Raw genomic sequence first — 18,004 nt, 5'->3', positions numbered from 1 at the left:
GGGCCCTGCTGAGCCCATCGGCTTGGGGTTGGTGTGTCTGGCAGCTCTCGTATCTCAGTTGACTGACTTGCCACGTAGCCAATTGCCGGGGATGACGCGTGAGCTGCACCACCACCATGGAGCTCTGGGGCCTCCATGGCGGTTTATAGAAGCCTAGAGGCCTCTCTAGGTTGAATGACGCGTAGAAAAGACGTGTTTTGTATAGGTGCTGATTTTGATGTTCCCCCCTATGTGCTTAGAAAGCCTGGTGGCGCATAATATAATTCCTACCGAGGTACTTCAGGCTCGTGAATGGCGGCACACCTTTGTTGTCTCTGAACTGCGCTAGGAGGGAGGCGTGGAAGGCGAATTTGCGCTCGATTTCGAGGAGAGCCATCTCTCTTCGTGCTTTTCTTGCTTGTCAGTTTGATTTTGGGTTGGTGTCTCCGAAATAGGTAAGTTATGGACTTGAATGAATGAAACGAGACAGTAGAGGAGGGTTAGGTTGAGGATCTAGATGTTCGTAGGTACCTAGCTCTCTAAGAGGTACTTTTGCCTAGGGTTGGTTACCTAGGTAGTTTTACTCGAGAAGAAAAATGTATTCCCTCTCTGGCCATTGTGTGCCTTTATGTCTGGTGGAGACCTCTAACTCCCCGGGAGAAGCCTGCGCCACTGTACCAAAGAGACCACAGGATGGCAGGGGGCCGCCATGTACGTCTTTACCAAAGCTTTAACTAGCATTGCCTGCCGCGCTCAGAGCTTGTAGTTTGACAGTTTGCCTCTTATTTCTTCAATTACTAAAGTACCTACGTATCTAATACCTCAAATAAGATATTTGAGAGCCTTCCAATTCTAGAGAAGGTATGCGAGAAAGGCTCTAATAGTAGTTAAGATAGAGTTTACGGCTTAGAAACTCAGAATAGAAGTCATCTGATAAGCAAAAAAGGATAATTTCAAGTACTACCACAGAAAAGCTTTCGAAAATGTAAAGTCTGTCATTCTTAGATCATTTTCCTGTCTCTATCTTAACTTCTACTGACTGGATTATATATTCACAAAGTAGAGGATAATAGCTCATAATATTAATTATCAAATAGAATTGTCAGGCAAAGGCCTTGTAGTTAAAACGTTAGTTAAGATAGGGCATATAGACTTCGTCGGGGGCTGACAATACGCTAAACAATTTCTGTCATACCTCACTTCAGTAGATCAAGCACTAGTGCATCTCAACAAGCAAGCGAAGAAATTATAAAAGATTTACTAAAGCATCGAACCATCATTTTTTGACAAGGCATAATATAGTAACAAGCTCTGTTTGAGAAATTTTGGACACCTCGATTATTATTCCCCTGTCATTCTTCCATGCAGCCCTAACAATGCGTTGGATTTCCAGACAGTCACGCGAAATGTATTAATCATGGTCATTTTCAGAGGCCTCAATTCACAGTAAGTACCTCGTAAGTGGCAGTTAGTAGTAGTTTAGAAAGAAAAAGTCCTCATTTAAATAATATCGGAAGATGCCCGATTTTGCCATTTTGCCATGGGCTTCGGCCGATATATGTTTTGCCGCTGCCGACCTGCCGCGCGAAAAAGAACCCCGCACTGCAGCATCCACCAGTAAGCTCACTGGTGAGCGGCGATAATAACCCGCCATGAAGTAAGTAGTTTGACTAGCACAAAGCAAAGACGTATGCGAAAAGAATACCAGACGAGATGGATTCAATTGGAGTATATATATATATATATATGCAAATTAAAAATCGATAATTCGATTGATTCCCTCTATAAAATATCTAACTCCGAAATTTTCTCTACGGCTTGATTCCCCTCAAGCTAACCTAAGGAATTATTCTAACTTCCAACCCTAAACAACCATCCGTTCCCAGGATCCACCTGACCTAACCACGGCCTCATTTCCGATATCCTGCGGAGCTTAAAATCAAACTCAACTAGTTAGGTGCCTAAGGCTCCAAGCTAAGGATTTATATCCGCACGGAGCTCCGTCCTTCGGCCTTTCGGCATTCATTCATTCCCCAGTGCCAACCCCAGCCCAAGTAGTACTGTCCTACCTACCTAGCTAGTAGACTAGATCCATAGATAGATAATAGACAACCGTTGCCCCGTTCTTCCCCGCAGATCGTAGGCCTCATTTCATCCAGAATCATCGTCACATCTGTGTACAGTACACAATTCAAGACAGCCATCAAAGTAGCACCAGTATAACAAAACAACGAGAAAAGTTCACTGGGAATATTATCAAGCAAAAGAATAGAGAAAAAAGGAAAAAGAGAAGATGACCTCCTGCCCCGCAACCGTCCCCAAATTCTCCGACCTCCCCTTGAACGCAGGCGATCCGCCGCACTCGGCCTGGGGCCTCTACGGCAAAGACGATCAGTTGGGGACGTTGAACCGGCAGACGGACAAGATCGTGGCTGCGGCCGCGAGGGAGGAGATCAAGTCTGGGACGAGGTATGTTTATGATGTATTGGTTGATATTTATAATTTTTTTTATTATATTTTATTGTTTTTCTATCTATTGTTATTTATCTTCATTAATTAATTAATGATTGTGTTTAATTATTTCATATCATGATTCTTGCTCTTTATGTTCTTTGCCTGTCTTTGTGGCTTGACTTGCTGCTCATTCCTTTCCATTATCACCTTCCTAAATCAAATCCCTCAACGAACCGGAACAGTCCTTCTCGATCCCTTTTTCTCCTATTGTCCGACGAAAGAAACAGGCTCACTCTTCACAGAATCTCCCTGAACTGGCCCCTCGACGCACAGAGCAAGATCCCCTTCTTCGGCAGGCACATCTTCCACAAGGAGATCATCCATAAGGCGCCGCGGACCGTCAACGATGACGTGTGGACCTTCAACACGCAGAGTAGCAGCCAGTGTATGTATGATCCTTTTTAACCTTGCTCTTTTCTTCTCTAGCTAGTCTCTTTCTCTTTCTTTCTTCCGTTTTCCTTGAATGAATACAGTTCGAAAACGATGATCCTGTTCTAAAGAGAAAACAACATAGGGGACGGCCTCCGCCACTTCGCATATCAGAAGGAAAAGAAATTCTACAACGGTGTAACACTGGATGACATTCACGGACCAAATAAAAGCAATGTCAATGGGATCCACGGTATGCACTATAGCTCACCACTCCCTCAAGTTCTGTCGATCCGCCTTTTCCTTTTCTAAGAATTATTTGCTGAAACTGTATAAAATTTTCTAGCCTGGTCAGAGAAGGGGATCGTCGGACGTGGCATCCTCCTCGACTACCGCAGGTGGGCGACAGCGAACAATGTACCGTTCGAAATCTTCGAAGCCGGTGCCATTCCGTTGAAGCACCTTAAAGCGGTAGCGGAGTCGCAGGGAACAGAAATCAAGTTCGGGGACATACTCATAATTAGAGTTGGTAAGAATATATTGATCAATATGATCAATATACCCGCGTTGACTTTTTGATAAAAATGAAGCTGATTTCTACGCAGGATACATGGAAGCATTCAGACGACTGTCGGAAGAGAAGCTGATGACCCTCGCGAAAGTGGTTCCCCCGAACCTGATCGGTGTCGAACAGAGCGAGGAGATGCTCGAGTGGATCTGGGATAACTTCTCTGCCGTCGCTGGGGACCATCCAGCATTCGAGGCGTGGCGTAAGGCTTGTCCCTCCATGTGGAATCGTCCAAGGTATAAATGCTGATCTACGCACAAAACAGCATGTAAAAAGGACTTGAGCTTGCACGAAGTCCTCTTGGCCGGATGGGGGATGCCAATCGGCGAGCTTTTTGACCTTGAAAAATTGGCACAGCAATGCGAAAAAGAGCAGAGATGGTCTTTCTTCTTGGCCAGCGAGCCGTGCAATGTTCCCGGCGGCGTGGCTAGGTGAGTTTCCTCCCACGTGCATTTGCTTCCAGGGAGGTGGTTCTCTGACTCGTAAAAATATATGCAGCCCACCAAATGTCATCGCGATATTCTAGAGCGATATGGCTCTATGTGGTTCTATTTCAGGTTGAATTCAAGATCCTTCTCTAGCTACCGCTTCGATACCGGACAAGATAGGCGGCTCAGACGGCGGCGGTGGAACCCGGATCTTTCCGCACATGATGACATTTTGTCCCATTGGCGTCCATGTAACATCCCTTGGATTGAGCGCTGCTTTGGGTTTTCCGTCCTGATCCACTTTGGAATCCGGACTTACGTTCACTCCACCCCGGCCCAGATAGGTAGGAGCAACAGTAACAATGATCGAGTCGATGAAGTCGGTGTATTCGGGATTCAGTAGCTCGCTCAGAACCGTTCCACCACCTTCAATCATCACACTCTGTATTCCTTCAGCAGCCAGCGCACGAAGGATAGCCTCCCAGCGTAGCCGCCAGCTTTGATTGTATTCCATAATTCGTAGAAAATCGCCTCCGTAGCCTTTGAGCATCATGAGCTTTTGAGGATGAATTTGTGCCCCTGGAGAGACCACAATCCAAGGCGCCTTGCCTTTGCCCTCCACAGCAGTTCTGAGCATCCTGCACTCGGGGTGGACGTCCCATCTTCCTGTGGGGTCAACAACAACAGGTCTGGGCTGCCACATCCTCCCAAGACCGCCAAAGCCGCCTGCTCCCTCGAGTCTGCAGTTCAATCCGGGATTGTCAGCCAGAACAGTGCCGACTCCAATTAAGATGGCGTCGTGACGCGATCGTAGGTAGTGCGTCATCAGTTTCGCCTCTGGACCCGACAGCACGGTCTGCATACCAGGCATAAGCGAAATTTTAGAATCCATAGACGAAGCATACGATAGGGTGACATGCGGAAATTTGCGTCTCTCGTCAGGTTTCGGGAGGTACGGCTCGAGGAAGTCCAGGGGGAACTGGGGAAATGGTAAAGTATCTGGCGGCAACGGTGGTTTCGCGTTCTTTTCTTTGTTTTGTTCCGCAGCGGTCTTCTCATTATTCCGCTGGACCTTGACAATACCATGTCCCTGCTGGTATTCATACCCATGGTGAGGGATTAGCTTGACCTCTGGATTCTGAATCCTCCATTTCGAAGAGACGTTGCGGACATCTGTGACGGTGAAGAATTTCCCTCCTGCTTCGATGAGCTTGTCCGGCTCCTCCTGGAACTTCGTGAAAATGGAGGAAGGCAGATAGCCCTTGACTGCTTCTCTCCGTGCAAACTCCATGAGCCCGGAATTCCGCTTCACCTTGTCAATGTAGTCAAGATCATGCGAATGGGTCTTGCTGCTTCCAGGCGTCCTCGAAATGGTAACCGTAGAGTACGCACCCTCAAACCGGACAACCTTGATCTGGAAATTGCAGGTGCCGCCTTCCCGTACGCGCTTCTTCCTCGGCCGCTTACCCTCCGGCAGCGGTCGAGTCTGTGAGGTACGGTGAGTCGGACGCCGCAGCCGGCACATGTAATAGTCCGTCGTGCAGTGCCCCTCCTTGCTCGAGTTCGACCTCTGCTTCACCCAGACGTTATCGATGAATGGCCAGTACCGCTCAAACTCCTCGAAACTGATCTCGATCGGCTCCTTGCACTCAAACATCACCTGCCTGATCTTCGCGATGTTCGGAGGGTTGTCGAAGAGGCTGTAGTCTGCTGGTTCACCTCGGCCGGGAAGCTCGACAAGAGCGTTTTGCCCATTGCTGTCACCGTCTGGTTGCTGCTCCTGGGAACCGTTCTGGCTATTGCTATGTGCTGTCGTTGGCGTTTGTTGTTCTTCGGGCTGCTCCTCCGGTTGACCTTGTGAAGCTTGTGAGGCATGCGATTCCGAAGACGTGCGAGAAGAAGCCGCGTCTATCTCCGCCTGTATCTGTTTCTGAAGCATCGAGTCATTCTGCGCCCGGATATCGTCGCTGTTATCCGTGTCTACATCCATGTGCGACGCGACTTCATCCGACTCGTCTCTTGGGGAGGATTGCTCGGCCGCAGCAGCTCCATTCTGCAAAGGAGTGGCCTCGGGCTCTGGCCCAGGTGACGATACGGACTTTGATGTAGATCCGGAAGATGCCTCGGCAAGGTCATGGTCCATGTCAAGTCGGGAACGGTAGTTAATTTAGGTAGTCTGGAGGGTCAGGAACACATGTAGAACTAGAAGCTGGCGATTTTCGGAAGGATCGCCGAGAAAAACTTTCAGTTGGTCAGCTCGACCCACAGGATGGTCGCAGTACAGCTGGTTAAAGCTGAAGCAGCTGGATAACTTACGTTGTTGTGATTTCTTTTGCGAGAAGATCGCGTTGGGTGGCTCGACGTTGCTCCTCAAGTGCAGGTGGGATGTCGGGTAGAGCATTAGGGACCCGCTTTTGCTGCGGAACTGAGTCGCCGCGCGAAACGCCTGCCCGTGCGCAGCGAACACCACCATACAACAGCAAGAATATGGTGGTTATATCTGGAGGGAGCGTCTTTGATATATATGATTTTATTTGATAACTCTAATGGATCCTTAGACATTGATGACTTGTTTTGCTGTATATATTTTTAACACTCGAGCTATCTCCTCCCAGATATTCGAACCTGCAAGGCATTCCTTCAATGGGTTGCAAAGCCAATGAAAGGTCCGATCGACAAAAGAGGGCAGAAACCCACTCCAGACTCGATTAGATATGCAGAGGAGGATTTTATGAAAGTAGGGTTGATCTAAACAGCCATAATTATGTCCCTGGCTGAGTGGACTGCCTGCTACCGTTGCTGTTGTCCCAAGCTTCTTGCCTGCCATTCATTGAGAATAGCAGTTGGGGAGTGCCTCCCTATATCATATTTTTGCTTATGCTGTATAAAGTCTGATAGAATCAATCAGGGCTCTGTAGAACGTTACTTGTACTATCAAAAATGGCAGTATTTATGGTTTTGTTAGGGGATCTGAAGTACAGTAGGTGATATTCTTTGTTTTCCTTGAGTCAATCAAGGAGGACCCCCGTACCCTATCAAGTCGATCCTTTTGACTTCCGCACTCCTCAACTCCATCCTTTCTTTGCACCTTTTCGCTGGGACAGCTGCACAACGATATATCTGAAACCAGTGATCCGTATGTGTTCCTGGCATCTTATCATTCTCCATGGCAGAGGCGTGTGCTGCCCGGACGGACAATGTCTTTGGGCCCGCTGTCTCCTGTCCCACCACATTCGACTTCACTCTCCTTTTTGAACAGAGCATCCTGTCAATCGGACCATCGACTCTTTTCTTATTGCTGGTTCCATTGCAACTGCTAAGGCTGTACCGGACGAGTATCAAGACGGTTCCAAATATTGCTTATTGGATAAAACTCGTGAGCGGTTCCATTGTCCAGGTAGGACGGTTCATCTAGCTGATGAGAGAAGACTGTTGCAATCGCCCTCCTGGGCCTCCAAGTAACGCTCTTGATACTATGGGCACATCACGACACAATTCAGACCGCTATTCCGGCAGCAGCTTTGTCGTTGACGACTGCACTCGCCATCGTCATTCTTTCTGCATTTGGGCACAATCGGTCTGGCAGACCATCGTCGCTGCTGAGCATCTATCTCCTAGCATCCATTTTCCTGGATGCGGTTCAGGCTCGTACCCTGTTTATTCGGCGTCGTCCATCCTCGATCGCGGCAACATTCACCGCTGGCCTTGTCGTTAAGGTCTTGCTTCTGGCTGTTGAGTCTCGAAGCAAACGGGGCTACCTCAGAAAGCCCTACCGCCGGTATCCACCCGAGTCGACAAGCGGTATCTTTAATCGCACAGTATTATGGTGGTTCAACTCTCTGTTTATTGGAGGGTGCCGCAAAATCCTATCGCTGGAAGATCTCTTTTCGCCTGACGACACCTTTTAAGTCAGCTCTACTGAAAGACAAGATCCAAGTAGCGTGGGAGAAGAGCATGTATCCAATCAGCTTCATTGCATATTGAGATACTGACTTGTATAAAGTCTGTAGACCGGTCAGAAGAAAAGGCCAGCCTCATCTATGCTGCAGCAGCTTGTCTTCGATGGCCAATTCTTAGAATCATCTTTCCAAGACTCTGCCTCATAGGGTTTACAGACTTTCTTTATCCATCGAGCGATAAGTTATCTGAGTGAACCAGACACCCAACGCATGGGAAATGATGGTTATGGTCTTATCGGTGCTGCAGCACTCATCTACGGGGGCATCGCGGTATGAACAGTCTACCGTTTCCCTGGCTTCGTGAAAGTGACGAGCTATACATATCCACCGTGCACTACAAACACCAGCTGTTTCGCATGATCACCATGTTTAGAGGAGCAGTAATCGCCTTGATTTATAGTCGCACGCTCTCTAAGCAACAGCACCTATGATGAATCAGCTGCAATGACTCTGATGAGTACCGATATTGACATTATCACGCAATCCTTGCAGCAAGTCAACGGGATTCGGGCGAGACTAATTGAGATTGGACTTGGTATTTGGCTGCTGGAAAGACAACTTGGTGCAGTTTGCATCGCTCCCATCATTGTCGTCCTCGGTAAGTTCTCATCTTGGATGTACAAGGAGTCTATCTGACATACAGATATCGGGTTAGTATGCCCTTTGGGACAAATGTACATGGCCAGTTTCATGCCCGGAAAACAACAGCTGTGGGTTCAGGCTATACAGCGCCGAGTGAGCATGATATCAACCGCGCTGAGGTCCATAAAGAGCGTCAAGATGCTTGGAATTTCGGATTATCTGGCGACGGTACTCCAGGCGCAAAGACTGCGCGAGCTTGATCTGTCCAAAGATTTCCGATGGCGATAGTCTGGGTGAACGTGGTCGGTGTGTATCTTCAACGTCACTTCTTGGATTTAACTAAGGTCTTTTACCAGCGAGTTTGCCGCAGCTTTGTGCGTCGCTAGTCACCTTTGCAGCTTTTGTGATTCGCGCGAAAGTGGACAGCTCCAGCCAGTTGTCGACCGTGCAGGCATTCGCTTCATTTGCTATCACTTCCCTAATCATGAGCCCGGCTGTTCAATTGCTGGCATCGATACCTGCTGTGACTGCGGCTTTGGGCTCTTTCGATCGGATTCATAAGTTTCTGATATCTCCATCAGCACCTGACCGACCGACGATGTAAAGGGCGAATCCAGTATTTCCACGGATAATGATCGGCTGTCTCATGAAATGCGGCGATCTTTGGAGATGTATCAAATGCAGAATAATATAAAACCATCGACCAAGTCTGAAGAAATTGCTCTCGTCATGTCTGGCGCTCGCATTCGACCTGCTTCAGATGCCAGTTTCTGTCTCCAGGGTGTCAACTTGAGCGTTAAAGCAGGAAATACGACCGTCATAACGGGACCGGAAGGATGTGGCAAGACGACATTGTTGAAGGGCATCTTGGGGGAGATCCCACGTGAACAGGGATCAGTAACCAAGACAACTTCTGGGGCAGCTTACTGCAGCCAAAGCCCATGGCTACAGAATATGACGATTTTGGATGTCGTTTGCGGAGCATCGGAGTTTGATCCAGCATGGTACCGACAGGTGATTCGAGATTGCGCACTCGAGTACGACCTTTCTCAGATGCTGGATGGAGACAAGTCTGTAGTAGGGAGCCGAGCATTGACGCTCAGTGGAGGTCAAAAACAACGCCTGGTAAGTTTTCCATGTTAGTACTACAGTAGATTGCCATATCCTTTGGCACCCCCTCCCCTGCTACCTACTGTCTTGGCGGATTGCTATTTTATAACCATATGACTTTGAAGCCATTGGAGGATACCCGGACACTATGATAGATCGCAGACCGTAGACAAAGCCAGCCCAGGTCAAATATAGCAAAATCGGCAAGGTGGATTGGCTTGGACAGGGGGGAGGAGGTGCCGAAAGATATGGCTGCCTACTGTATACCCCGCAGCTCTACTGACAGGCTCACTAGGCCCTAGCTCGTGCGGTCTATGCGCGGAGGAAACTAGTGATTCTGGATGATGTCTTCAGTGCTGTAGATTCGAAGACTGAGCAGACCCTGGTGGAAAGACTCTTTGGGAAGGATGGACGATTCCAACAGTCGGGCTTCACTGTGATCCTAGTAACACATTCCGGTCAGTACGGCCTTCTGAGTTGACATTAAAGTTCTTGCTTATAGTCTATACAGTATGCCATCTTTCCTTGGCCGATCACATTGTGGTTCTTGGGCCCGATGGCGGCATTATGGAGCAAGGCTCTTTCCAGAGTTTGAATCGAAGGATGACTCCTTCATAAAGGAGACGCTCAAAAAACCTATCACTGAGAGCTCTGACCTCGAAACAGATGACTCTCAAACATCCCCAGGGAAGAAGATGATCAAAGCCCCAATAGACGTTGACTTCGGCGAGCTTTCGCGTCGTACCGGCGATGTAGCTGTCTTCTCGTATTACTTGAAAGCAATAGGTTGGAGATATACTGTGACGGCTCTAACGATTATTACCATTCACACATTTTCGGCAATTTCCCTCGTGCATAGCAGCAGTTCCCGTTCCTGGAAGCTCTAGTTCTGACAACTCGGTAGAGGTATGGCTGAAGTGGTTCACCGAGAACAATAGACAACAGCCCGGACGGTTTATTCGGATATACGTACTTCTTGCAGTCGCTGCCTCTGTGTCACAAGATGTTATGATATGGTTTGTCCAAAAAAATCAACGACATTTATACAAGTGCATAGGTATTGACTAATTTATCCAGGCAAATCATGATGAAAATTGTCATGAAGTCAGGAGCAGCATTGCACAAGATCCTCATTCAAACAGTTATGCGAGCACCCATGCATTTCTTTGCCGAAGTCGACTCCGGGACCACTTTGAACCGATTTAGTCAAGACATGACGCTCGTGGACGCAGTATTACCCGACAATGACATTTGGGACGTTTCTAAGTAGTCCGCATGTTTACATACTGGTTCACGCATGGATGAGTCTGGCTGAACCAGGATTTGCACAGGTATCACACAATGCTTTGCTCAAGCGGCGTTGATCTCGCTGGGGTCAAGTTACATGGCGATCACGATCGCTCCGTGCCTGGTTTTGTTGTACTATATTCAGAAGTTCTATCTACGCAAATCCAGACAGCTTCGATTCTTGGATTTGGAGGCGAAAAGCCCTCTTTATACCCACTTTGTGGAAACGCTCGAGGGCTTAGCCACTATCAGAAGTTTTGGCTGGCAGTCAGCTGTCACAGTTGAGTGTCTACGCCGTCTTGATGTGTCACAGAAACCGTATTATCTTTTATACTGCATCCAGCGCTGGCTGAACGTTGTCCTTGATCTTCTTGTTGCGGTTCTTGCGGTCATCGTCACCGCTCTTTCCATGTCTTTACGGAGTACTACCAGTCCAGGGAATCTGGGGGTGTCTCTAACTGCCATTCTGGCCTTTGATCAGACGCTCCAAGACCTGGTTAGCAGCTGCACATCACTAGAGACATCACTTGGTGCCATTTCCCGGACCAGGTCGTTTGAGATGAAGACGCCAGCGGAAGAAAAACCAGGAGAAGATTTCATCCCTGAGCCAAGTTGGCCTTCCAAGAGGGCCATCAACATCTGCTCAGTTTACGCCTCATGTGAGTGAGTGCCTTACCATTTCTTGTCTAATTTAACATAATCTAACCTCCAAAAGTCAAACCACCAACGCTCTAGAAAACATATCGATGACCGTCAACCCCGGAGAGAAGATCGGAATATGCGGGAGGACAGGAAGGTAAGGCGCAACCCACATCGCTGCACATTTCATATAGAAAAATCTGACTGTAATATGTCTGCAAGCGGGAAGAGCACCCTCCTCTCAGTTCTCCTCCGCCTTCAAGACATAAAAGGCTGCCAGATCCTGATCGACGGCATCGACATCACGACTATTCCACGAGACGTCCTCCGCTCCCGACTCATCGCCATCCCGCAAGATCCACTCATCCTCGCCGGCTCCTCCGTCCGGTTCAACGCTGGCCCTGCCGGAAGAGCCCCGGACGAGGAGATTATCGCCGGCGCCGCGCAAAGCCCGCCTCTGGGAGCACCTTCTCGAATCCCGCGGCGGTCTGGACGGAGAACTGGCTTCGCAGCCCCTGTCCCAGGGAGAGCAGCAACTATTTGCTCTAGCTTGAGCCACGCTCCGGAGAAAGCGCACTACCACTGGCACTGACATTACTACCGCCAGTGCTACTGCTACTGGTCAGATCCTGATCTTAGACGAAGCAACCAGCAACGTCGACACCGAGACCGGCTCATGCAAGCGGTGATCTGGGAAGCGTTTGTAGGATGCACGATCTTCAGTGTTGCGCATCGCATCGAGACGATCCGCGATGCGGATAAGATTGCGGTTTTGGATGCTGGGAGGTAGTCCGGTTTGGGAGGCCGGAGGAGGTGCACCCGGATGTATGAGAGGGAGCTAGAGCTAGCTATAATTCAGCTATTCTGCTGCTGGTGGTGTTGGTCATGAAAGTGGCTTTTTAATTAAGTTAAAGACTGCTTTTTTAACAGCTTATCTATGGCGGTACTCGTTAGCCGTTAACTTGGTTTTGGTTTCTGTGCTGTGTGTATTCTATGCTGCTGCCGCTGTTACTATATAAAATAATATTACGATAACAACAGATCCAGTGCACGACGTGAGCAGAGCAAAATTGACATACAAAAAGTCAAAGCTAGAAAAGACAAATAAAGCAAAATCATACTCCTCTCTGATTACAACAAATCGTGTCAAATAGAGTTCCGCTCTAAAATAAAACACAGCTATCGACATACATAAGCTTAGCTAACTAGCTAGCTAGCTAGCCTTCTGAAGAACTACCAACAACCAACCGACAAGAAAAATCCTCCCCCCACACACACAGCAGTTGCTAACTAACCAGATTGATCAACTAATACGCCCCAATCTCCCCACCCGCACGAGCCAGCGTCTCATACACCCTCGGCGGCAGCTTATACTTGATCATGCCCGAGAACACCATGAGATCCTTGGCCATGACGAGCAGCTCCTCCGACAGGCCCTGGCGGATTTCGTTCTCGTACGCGCCGGACAGGAGGCGCTCGCGCTCGCGGCCGATGCAGGTGATGCTCCACATGATCAGGTGGCCGACGTTGCGGGAGATGACGGGCGGGTAGGAGGGGAAGGCCTGGGCGGCGCTGCGGATGTTGGGGACGGAGCCTCGGGCGCGGAGGGGGAGGATGTTGAGTTCGTTGATAGCCTGTGTAGGAAGTCTTGTTAGTAAATGTTCCATTCAAGCACTTCAAGCGGTTAAGCCACAGGCTGGGCGGCGGGTAGTTGGGTGATGACCACCAACGAATCCCTGACGTTGTATATGTTGAGGGTGTGGGGGGAATAAGCAAAAATAGCACTTACATCAAGCGCTGAAGTCCATCGTCCAGCCTCAACTTCAGCCTTCGCTTCCATCATCCGAAGCAACAAACCGCATGCATCGCGGTTCACCTGGCGGATGCGCTGGTAGTACAGAGCATTGGAGTTGTAGAGACCGATCATGTTCTTTGCCAAGACGACCGGGTCCTCGACGGCCGTCAAGCTAAGGCTGCTTCCGGGCTCAGTCGGTTCTCCCTGCTGCGCGTCCTGGCCATCCTGCGTTCTGGGCCGCAGGGGCTGCAGCTTCAACGCAGATCCCCCGAGCTCAACAGCCACAGCGTCGGACAGTGCTCGGTTGATCAACTCGATAACCTGGTCGTAATCTTCGGCGAGATGGTACAGGAGAACAGCATCAGCCGTCAAGCCCTTGTCATCAGCGACCGCGGCAGCCTGAACGGTGATGGTCTTCAGGAACTCTTCCTGGTCAACCAGTTTGATGAGTGACAGGCGCTGCTCGATGGCTCCCTTGATTCTCGTGCCGTCAGCCCGAATGTCACCAAGGAGCTTGGCAAAGTCTCTGGTCTCCAGGATAAATTCACGCAGAGCCTCATGGCACACGGAAGCTTGCGATTTGCCGAGCGCACCAGGGAGGTCTGCGTTCAGACAGATGAGCGTGAAATAGTCGATAGCCGCCTCCACAAAGCCAGTGCGGAACTCGCGAGTGTACTGAGTGATGAGATACGCGAAGTTGATCTGCGGGAATTGCTTGGTAGTGAACGACACTGTTGAAAAACATTAGTTTAACGAAATCACAAAATAATTGAATGCTTGTCAACTTACATAGTTCTTCGCCCGATGTGTAGAAGTCTGACACACGCAAAAGCCCGTAGTAATCCAGGGCAATCGCAACGTGCACGGCGCTAACAGGGGCATAGGATCCAAGGTACGACACTGCTTGCTCGAACATTCCGCCCAAAATCTGCAGCAGGAAGAACGTTCCGTAGCCGCCAGGCCCCTCTTGTCCCTTGGTGAAAACGCGTTGTCCGATTTCTGCGATATCTGTCTGAATATCTTCGAGACCGAACACCTCACCGGCGATCTCCTCAGCGCGGTCATCTTCCCGGGCGAGGCAGAACTGCAGCCACATCCAGTCTTCCACAGTCTGGGCTATGCCTTCAAGGCGTCTACGGCCCAGGTCACAGCGCCCAATGATCTTGTAACAGGCCATCCGGTAGGGATCAACCGTGTTTTCAGGTGCATTGCGCAACCGTTGCTGGTATTCTCCATTGATCTTTTGCTGAAGATCTCTGGGCAACCTTCGGTTCTGCGCGTAGGTGGTCATGTAAGTGACAAACTTGTGATCCAGCGACCTGAATCCCGGGTCTCGACTGACATATTCTGCCGCCTCGGTGATGAATCCGCACCGCAGGAGGTAGAATATCAGAATCCAGCAGTAATCGTCGCCGACCATCTGCAGTTCGGTCCCGTCAGGGGCCAGGTCTTTCCTCGCAGCGCGAAGTCTGATATATGCGCGGATCTTGTTGATCACAGTGGGAATACCACCGAGCTGCGCCTCGCGAGGGTTCCTGGCGATCATGTTTTCAACTTCGTTGTAAAAGAGCTTCTCGAGGAGAGTCCTTGACCCTTCGACGATTCTCTTCCTCATATTGGTCGCTCCGCGCGAGCTTGGAGATTCGTTCAGATAGTCTTCAGAGAACTGTCGCTCCTTGACAGCACCAGGATCCGAAGGGTTAGTGGCGTTCGGATCTTCCTTTGTGATGCTTATAAGCGCGCGGTATGCTTCGAACAATTGCCGAGGAACCTGGAAACAATCAGTCAGCTGGTAGCATTATGACATGGAAATTTAAACTTACATCGCCTCCTGCGTGTTCTTCAACCTCAGCAAATTCATGGAGCACGGGGAAGACCTTTCCTTGGAGCCTTGCCGCATTCAAGCGCTGCACCTTATCGGCAAAGAATCCCATCTTCTCTCGCAAGAAGCGGGTATCCGGCGACTGGATGCCCGCTCCTTCGGCTCTCTCTGTTGGATCTCCGAAAATCTGGGATCCACCCAGTCCCTTCCCAGATGTCCCAATGACAGACTTGTCCAGACCCGACCGTCCGAAGACACTCCTGCGACCAGTTGTACCGAATCCACGCGGCGAGGTGGTGCCTGGTGGCTTGGTATGCCTCGTCGACCGACCAAACGAACCTCTAGCCGTCGCACCCAGAGTCTCCCCCTCGTCATCCTTCTGAGCCAGCCCGAAATGTTGGAATATTTTCCGGCGCTGCTCGTCCCAGTTCAGATTCACCTTCTCTTCCAGAAAAGCGTCAAAGTCCCTGTGCACACGGGCCAGACTTTCAGCGATCATCGCCTGCCGTCCCCGCTGCTGTATGCCTCTCAGGAATTTCTCGTTGTCCGGGTCGAAGGTGTCTGTCTGCTTGAAGGGGCTCGCTGCGGCGGCTTGAGTGTCCAGAGACTTCAGGTCACGGAGGGCTTTCCCTGGCGAAATTCCAGAAGCTGCGAGCAAGTAGTGACTGAGATCGATTTAAAAAGATTAGAACGCGCTCCGTTGTAACAAAAGATAAGTCATCGTAGGAAAGAAAAAAAAAGAGTCGCACTCACGCTTTGCTATCCAGACCCTTTTGCTGTGCGGCCTTTGCTCCCCCGGCTCCAAGCTCCCTGGCCTTCCTCCGGATATCATCCAGTCCCAGCTGCAGACTTGGCAGCTCTCCGAACCCAGCATTCTGTCCAGCGGTCGATAGCGGCCGCTTCTTCCCCCGTTCCAGCAGACTGTTGAAAAACGCGGGCTGTGTTGCCTGGGCCGATGTCAGCGTCTGGGCCCCTGCGGTCGTCTGCTGGCTCTGTCCCAGTCCCAGTGCCTGAGTCTGTGCGGGCTGCTGTTGCTGTTGCTGGGGCTGCTGTCCGAAGAGGCCGAGGGTGGGAGCAGTCTGTCCGGTCGTCGTCGTAGCAGTCGTAGTAGTAGTGTTTCCAAGCACGCTGGGCTGGTTGCTCGAGGAGAAGATGCTCCCGGTCTGCGGTGCTGATGTCCCAGCTCCTCCAGCTCCAGCTCCCGTCGTTCCACCTCCGAAAAGGCTGCTGCCGCCGAATAAGGATCCCGAGCCGGACGCCATTGGGGATCTATGCTGCTAAAAGGCGCTGGGAGACCGTGCGACTGGAAGCTCGATTATCCGTATCCAGAGGTGACCTGTTTTTCTGTTTCGGCGTTGGACGTTGTAAGCTTAGCTGCCAAAGAAGTGCGGAAGGATCAATCTTCTGAGAAGCGCGAAGTTGAATTTCAGGGCCAAGCTGGTGAACATCCACCCGCACCGGGGACAGGGAAACTGACAGACAAATTTTGAATGTGTAGATATCCCCTTCGAAGGGAAAAAACTTTGAAAAGAAGGCGTCCTTTATAGGCAGACGGAGCCCTCACCGCGTGTAGTTTTTATGCTGTCGTTCCTCACAGGATACGATCTTGTTTATCCCGGATCATCTGTTTTCCCGGTAAATCTTCCCCGTTGTGTAAAGCTCCGTTTCGGAACCATCAACCACAATTATTCTTCAGGTACGGGCGATATACAGTTTCGACGGAACCGTTTGATGTTCATGCGGGTTCGATTTCCACAAGGATAAAAAAAAATAAATCCCCAGAGTCTAGGAGAAAATTACAACAATGCCCGTCTTCCAAGCCAAACCCTACCGTCGCGCCCCGACGGCATCCTCCTCACTCGGCGAACGGCTCGGTGCGCTCTACCGCGCCAACCTCTCAAAACACCCCTTCCTGCTCTTCGGCCTCCCCTTCATCACGGTAATGGTGGCGGCGTCGTTCGCGCTGACGCCCGCCACCGCCCTCCGATACGAACGGCACGACCGGAAAGTGAAGCAATTGACGCAGGAAGAGGCGCTGGAGCTGGGACTCAAGGGGCCGGACGGGGAGGAGGAGGGCATCAAGCGGAATCCACGGAGGAGGATTGTCGGCAGTGAGAGGGAGGAGTACTATGTAAGGATTTTCCACAATGGCGCTACCATCTCCTGTTTTTGAAGGATGAAGTGCTTGTCGGAAGGATATTATTGCTAATTGCGCTTGAACCTTTGCAGAGGCTCATCGCCAAGGATCTGGACAACTGGGAACAGAAGCGCGTACAACGATTCAAGGGCGAGCCGGACGGGCGATTGTAAAAAACTGCATCGATTCCGTGACATCATTCTTGGGGCAGACTTCTTTTGAAGATATTGACTTGACTCCACTCCCTTGCCGCTGTCGCATCAGAGCGTGATGGGAAGGGGAAACGGGTGTATGTACATGATGTGAAATGCGGTTGATGATGATTTCTTTTTACACTTGCATGGATGGCGTATTAGGATTTTTCCGTTGGAATGGTGGTCTCTGCATGTACTGTACAATATCATCTGTGAATGTTAAGTGTCTTGATTTCATCCTTTTCTATCCATCTATTGCTTCCTATTGGTTCATGTAAAAATAGAATGTACTACATTCTGACTAAAAGAGTAACTATCAGGAGGGGGCACGGTTCATTTTGATAAAAATATCATGGGCGGAAATCAGGGGGGATAAAGGGCGGCACAAAAAATCGGCCGAATAACCCCAACTGTTCAACAACAGCTGTTGAATAGTAACGAACCCAATTCTTTACCAGCATAGATTCATGAGTTAAGGAGTAAAGACGAGGCTAGAGTTCGCCGGCAGTGTGTGTCGGCCAAACGTTCAAGTGGGACCAGCAGGGGACTATGAAGTAGTACGGCAGTAGTATCTCTTGGGGATATGTTCTCGACAGAAAAAAGGTCAAGGGATCAATCAGG

The 18,004-nt window shown here is 50.0% G+C and overlaps 7 protein-coding genes across 7 annotated transcripts; 5 read left to right on the top strand and 2 right to left on the bottom strand.

The window, feature by feature from the left end:
* Positions 1 to 2,272: 2,272 nt before the first annotated feature.
* Positions 2,273 to 3,956, top strand: VTN00DRAFT_10397 (uncharacterized protein; the record flags this gene model as incomplete). The annotated part of the gene is made up of 7 exons (XM_069427048.1): positions 2,273 to 2,448; positions 2,736 to 2,878; positions 3,008 to 3,115; positions 3,209 to 3,391; positions 3,468 to 3,632; positions 3,696 to 3,861; positions 3,929 to 3,956. The coding sequence occupies 7 exons, from the start codon at positions 2,273 to 2,275 to the stop codon at positions 3,954 to 3,956; spliced, it is 969 nt and encodes a 322-aa protein (XP_069284159.1).
* A 38-nt stretch (positions 3,957 to 3,994) lies between these two features.
* Positions 3,995 to 6,001, bottom strand: VTN00DRAFT_10396 (uncharacterized protein; the record flags this gene model as incomplete). Its single annotated transcript, XM_069427047.1, has 1 exon — positions 3,995 to 6,001. One exon carries the CDS (start codon positions 5,999 to 6,001, stop codon positions 3,995 to 3,997), a length of 2,007 nt encoding a protein of 668 aa, XP_069284158.1.
* Positions 6,002 to 7,024: 1,023 nt separating this feature from the next.
* Positions 7,025 to 7,766, top strand: VTN00DRAFT_10395 (uncharacterized protein; the record flags this gene model as incomplete). Its single annotated transcript, XM_069427046.1, has 2 exons — positions 7,025 to 7,234; positions 7,287 to 7,766. 2 exons carry the CDS (start codon positions 7,025 to 7,027, stop codon positions 7,764 to 7,766), a joined length of 690 nt encoding a protein of 229 aa, XP_069284157.1.
* Positions 7,767 to 8,677: 911 nt separating this feature from the next.
* Positions 8,678 to 9,003, top strand: VTN00DRAFT_10394 (uncharacterized protein; the record flags this gene model as incomplete). Its single annotated transcript, XM_069427045.1, has 2 exons — positions 8,678 to 8,705; positions 8,756 to 9,003. 2 exons carry the CDS (start codon positions 8,678 to 8,680, stop codon positions 9,001 to 9,003), a joined length of 276 nt encoding a protein of 91 aa, XP_069284156.1.
* Positions 9,004 to 9,128: 125 nt separating this feature from the next.
* On the top strand, positions 9,129 to 12,124 carry VTN00DRAFT_10393 (uncharacterized protein; the record flags this gene model as incomplete). The annotated part of the gene is made up of 10 exons (XM_069427044.1): positions 9,129 to 9,524; positions 9,805 to 9,967; positions 10,021 to 10,098; positions 10,176 to 10,295; positions 10,414 to 10,525; positions 10,587 to 10,740; positions 11,140 to 11,459; positions 11,512 to 11,592; positions 11,658 to 11,921; positions 12,043 to 12,124. The coding sequence occupies 10 exons, from the start codon at positions 9,129 to 9,131 to the stop codon at positions 12,122 to 12,124; spliced, it is 1,770 nt and encodes a 589-aa protein (XP_069284155.1).
* Positions 12,125 to 12,742: 618 nt separating this feature from the next.
* On the bottom strand, positions 12,743 to 16,314 carry VTN00DRAFT_10392 (uncharacterized protein; the record flags this gene model as incomplete). The annotated part of the gene is made up of 5 exons (XM_069427043.1): positions 12,743 to 13,069; positions 13,225 to 13,961; positions 14,020 to 15,001; positions 15,054 to 15,717; positions 15,806 to 16,314. The coding sequence occupies 5 exons, from the start codon at positions 16,312 to 16,314 to the stop codon at positions 12,743 to 12,745; spliced, it is 3,219 nt and encodes a 1,072-aa protein (XP_069284154.1).
* A 542-nt stretch (positions 16,315 to 16,856) lies between these two features.
* VTN00DRAFT_10391 (uncharacterized protein) lies at positions 16,857 to 17,362 on the top strand (the record flags this gene model as incomplete). Its single annotated transcript, XM_069427042.1, has 2 exons — positions 16,857 to 17,183; positions 17,282 to 17,362. 2 exons carry the CDS (start codon positions 16,857 to 16,859, stop codon positions 17,360 to 17,362), a joined length of 408 nt encoding a protein of 135 aa, XP_069284153.1.
* Between the last annotated feature and the right edge of the window lie 642 nt (positions 17,363 to 18,004).

This window comes from Thermoascus crustaceus (genome assembly GCF_041956765.1).
Source record: "Thermoascus crustaceus strain CBS 181.67 unplaced genomic scaffold VTN00scaffold_9, whole genome shotgun sequence".
Lineage (NCBI taxonomy): Eukaryota > Fungi > Ascomycota > Eurotiomycetes > Eurotiales > Thermoascaceae > Thermoascus > Thermoascus crustaceus.
The sequence above is the reverse complement of the archived record's forward strand: the minus strand, read 5'-3'. Positions and strand labels throughout refer to the sequence as shown.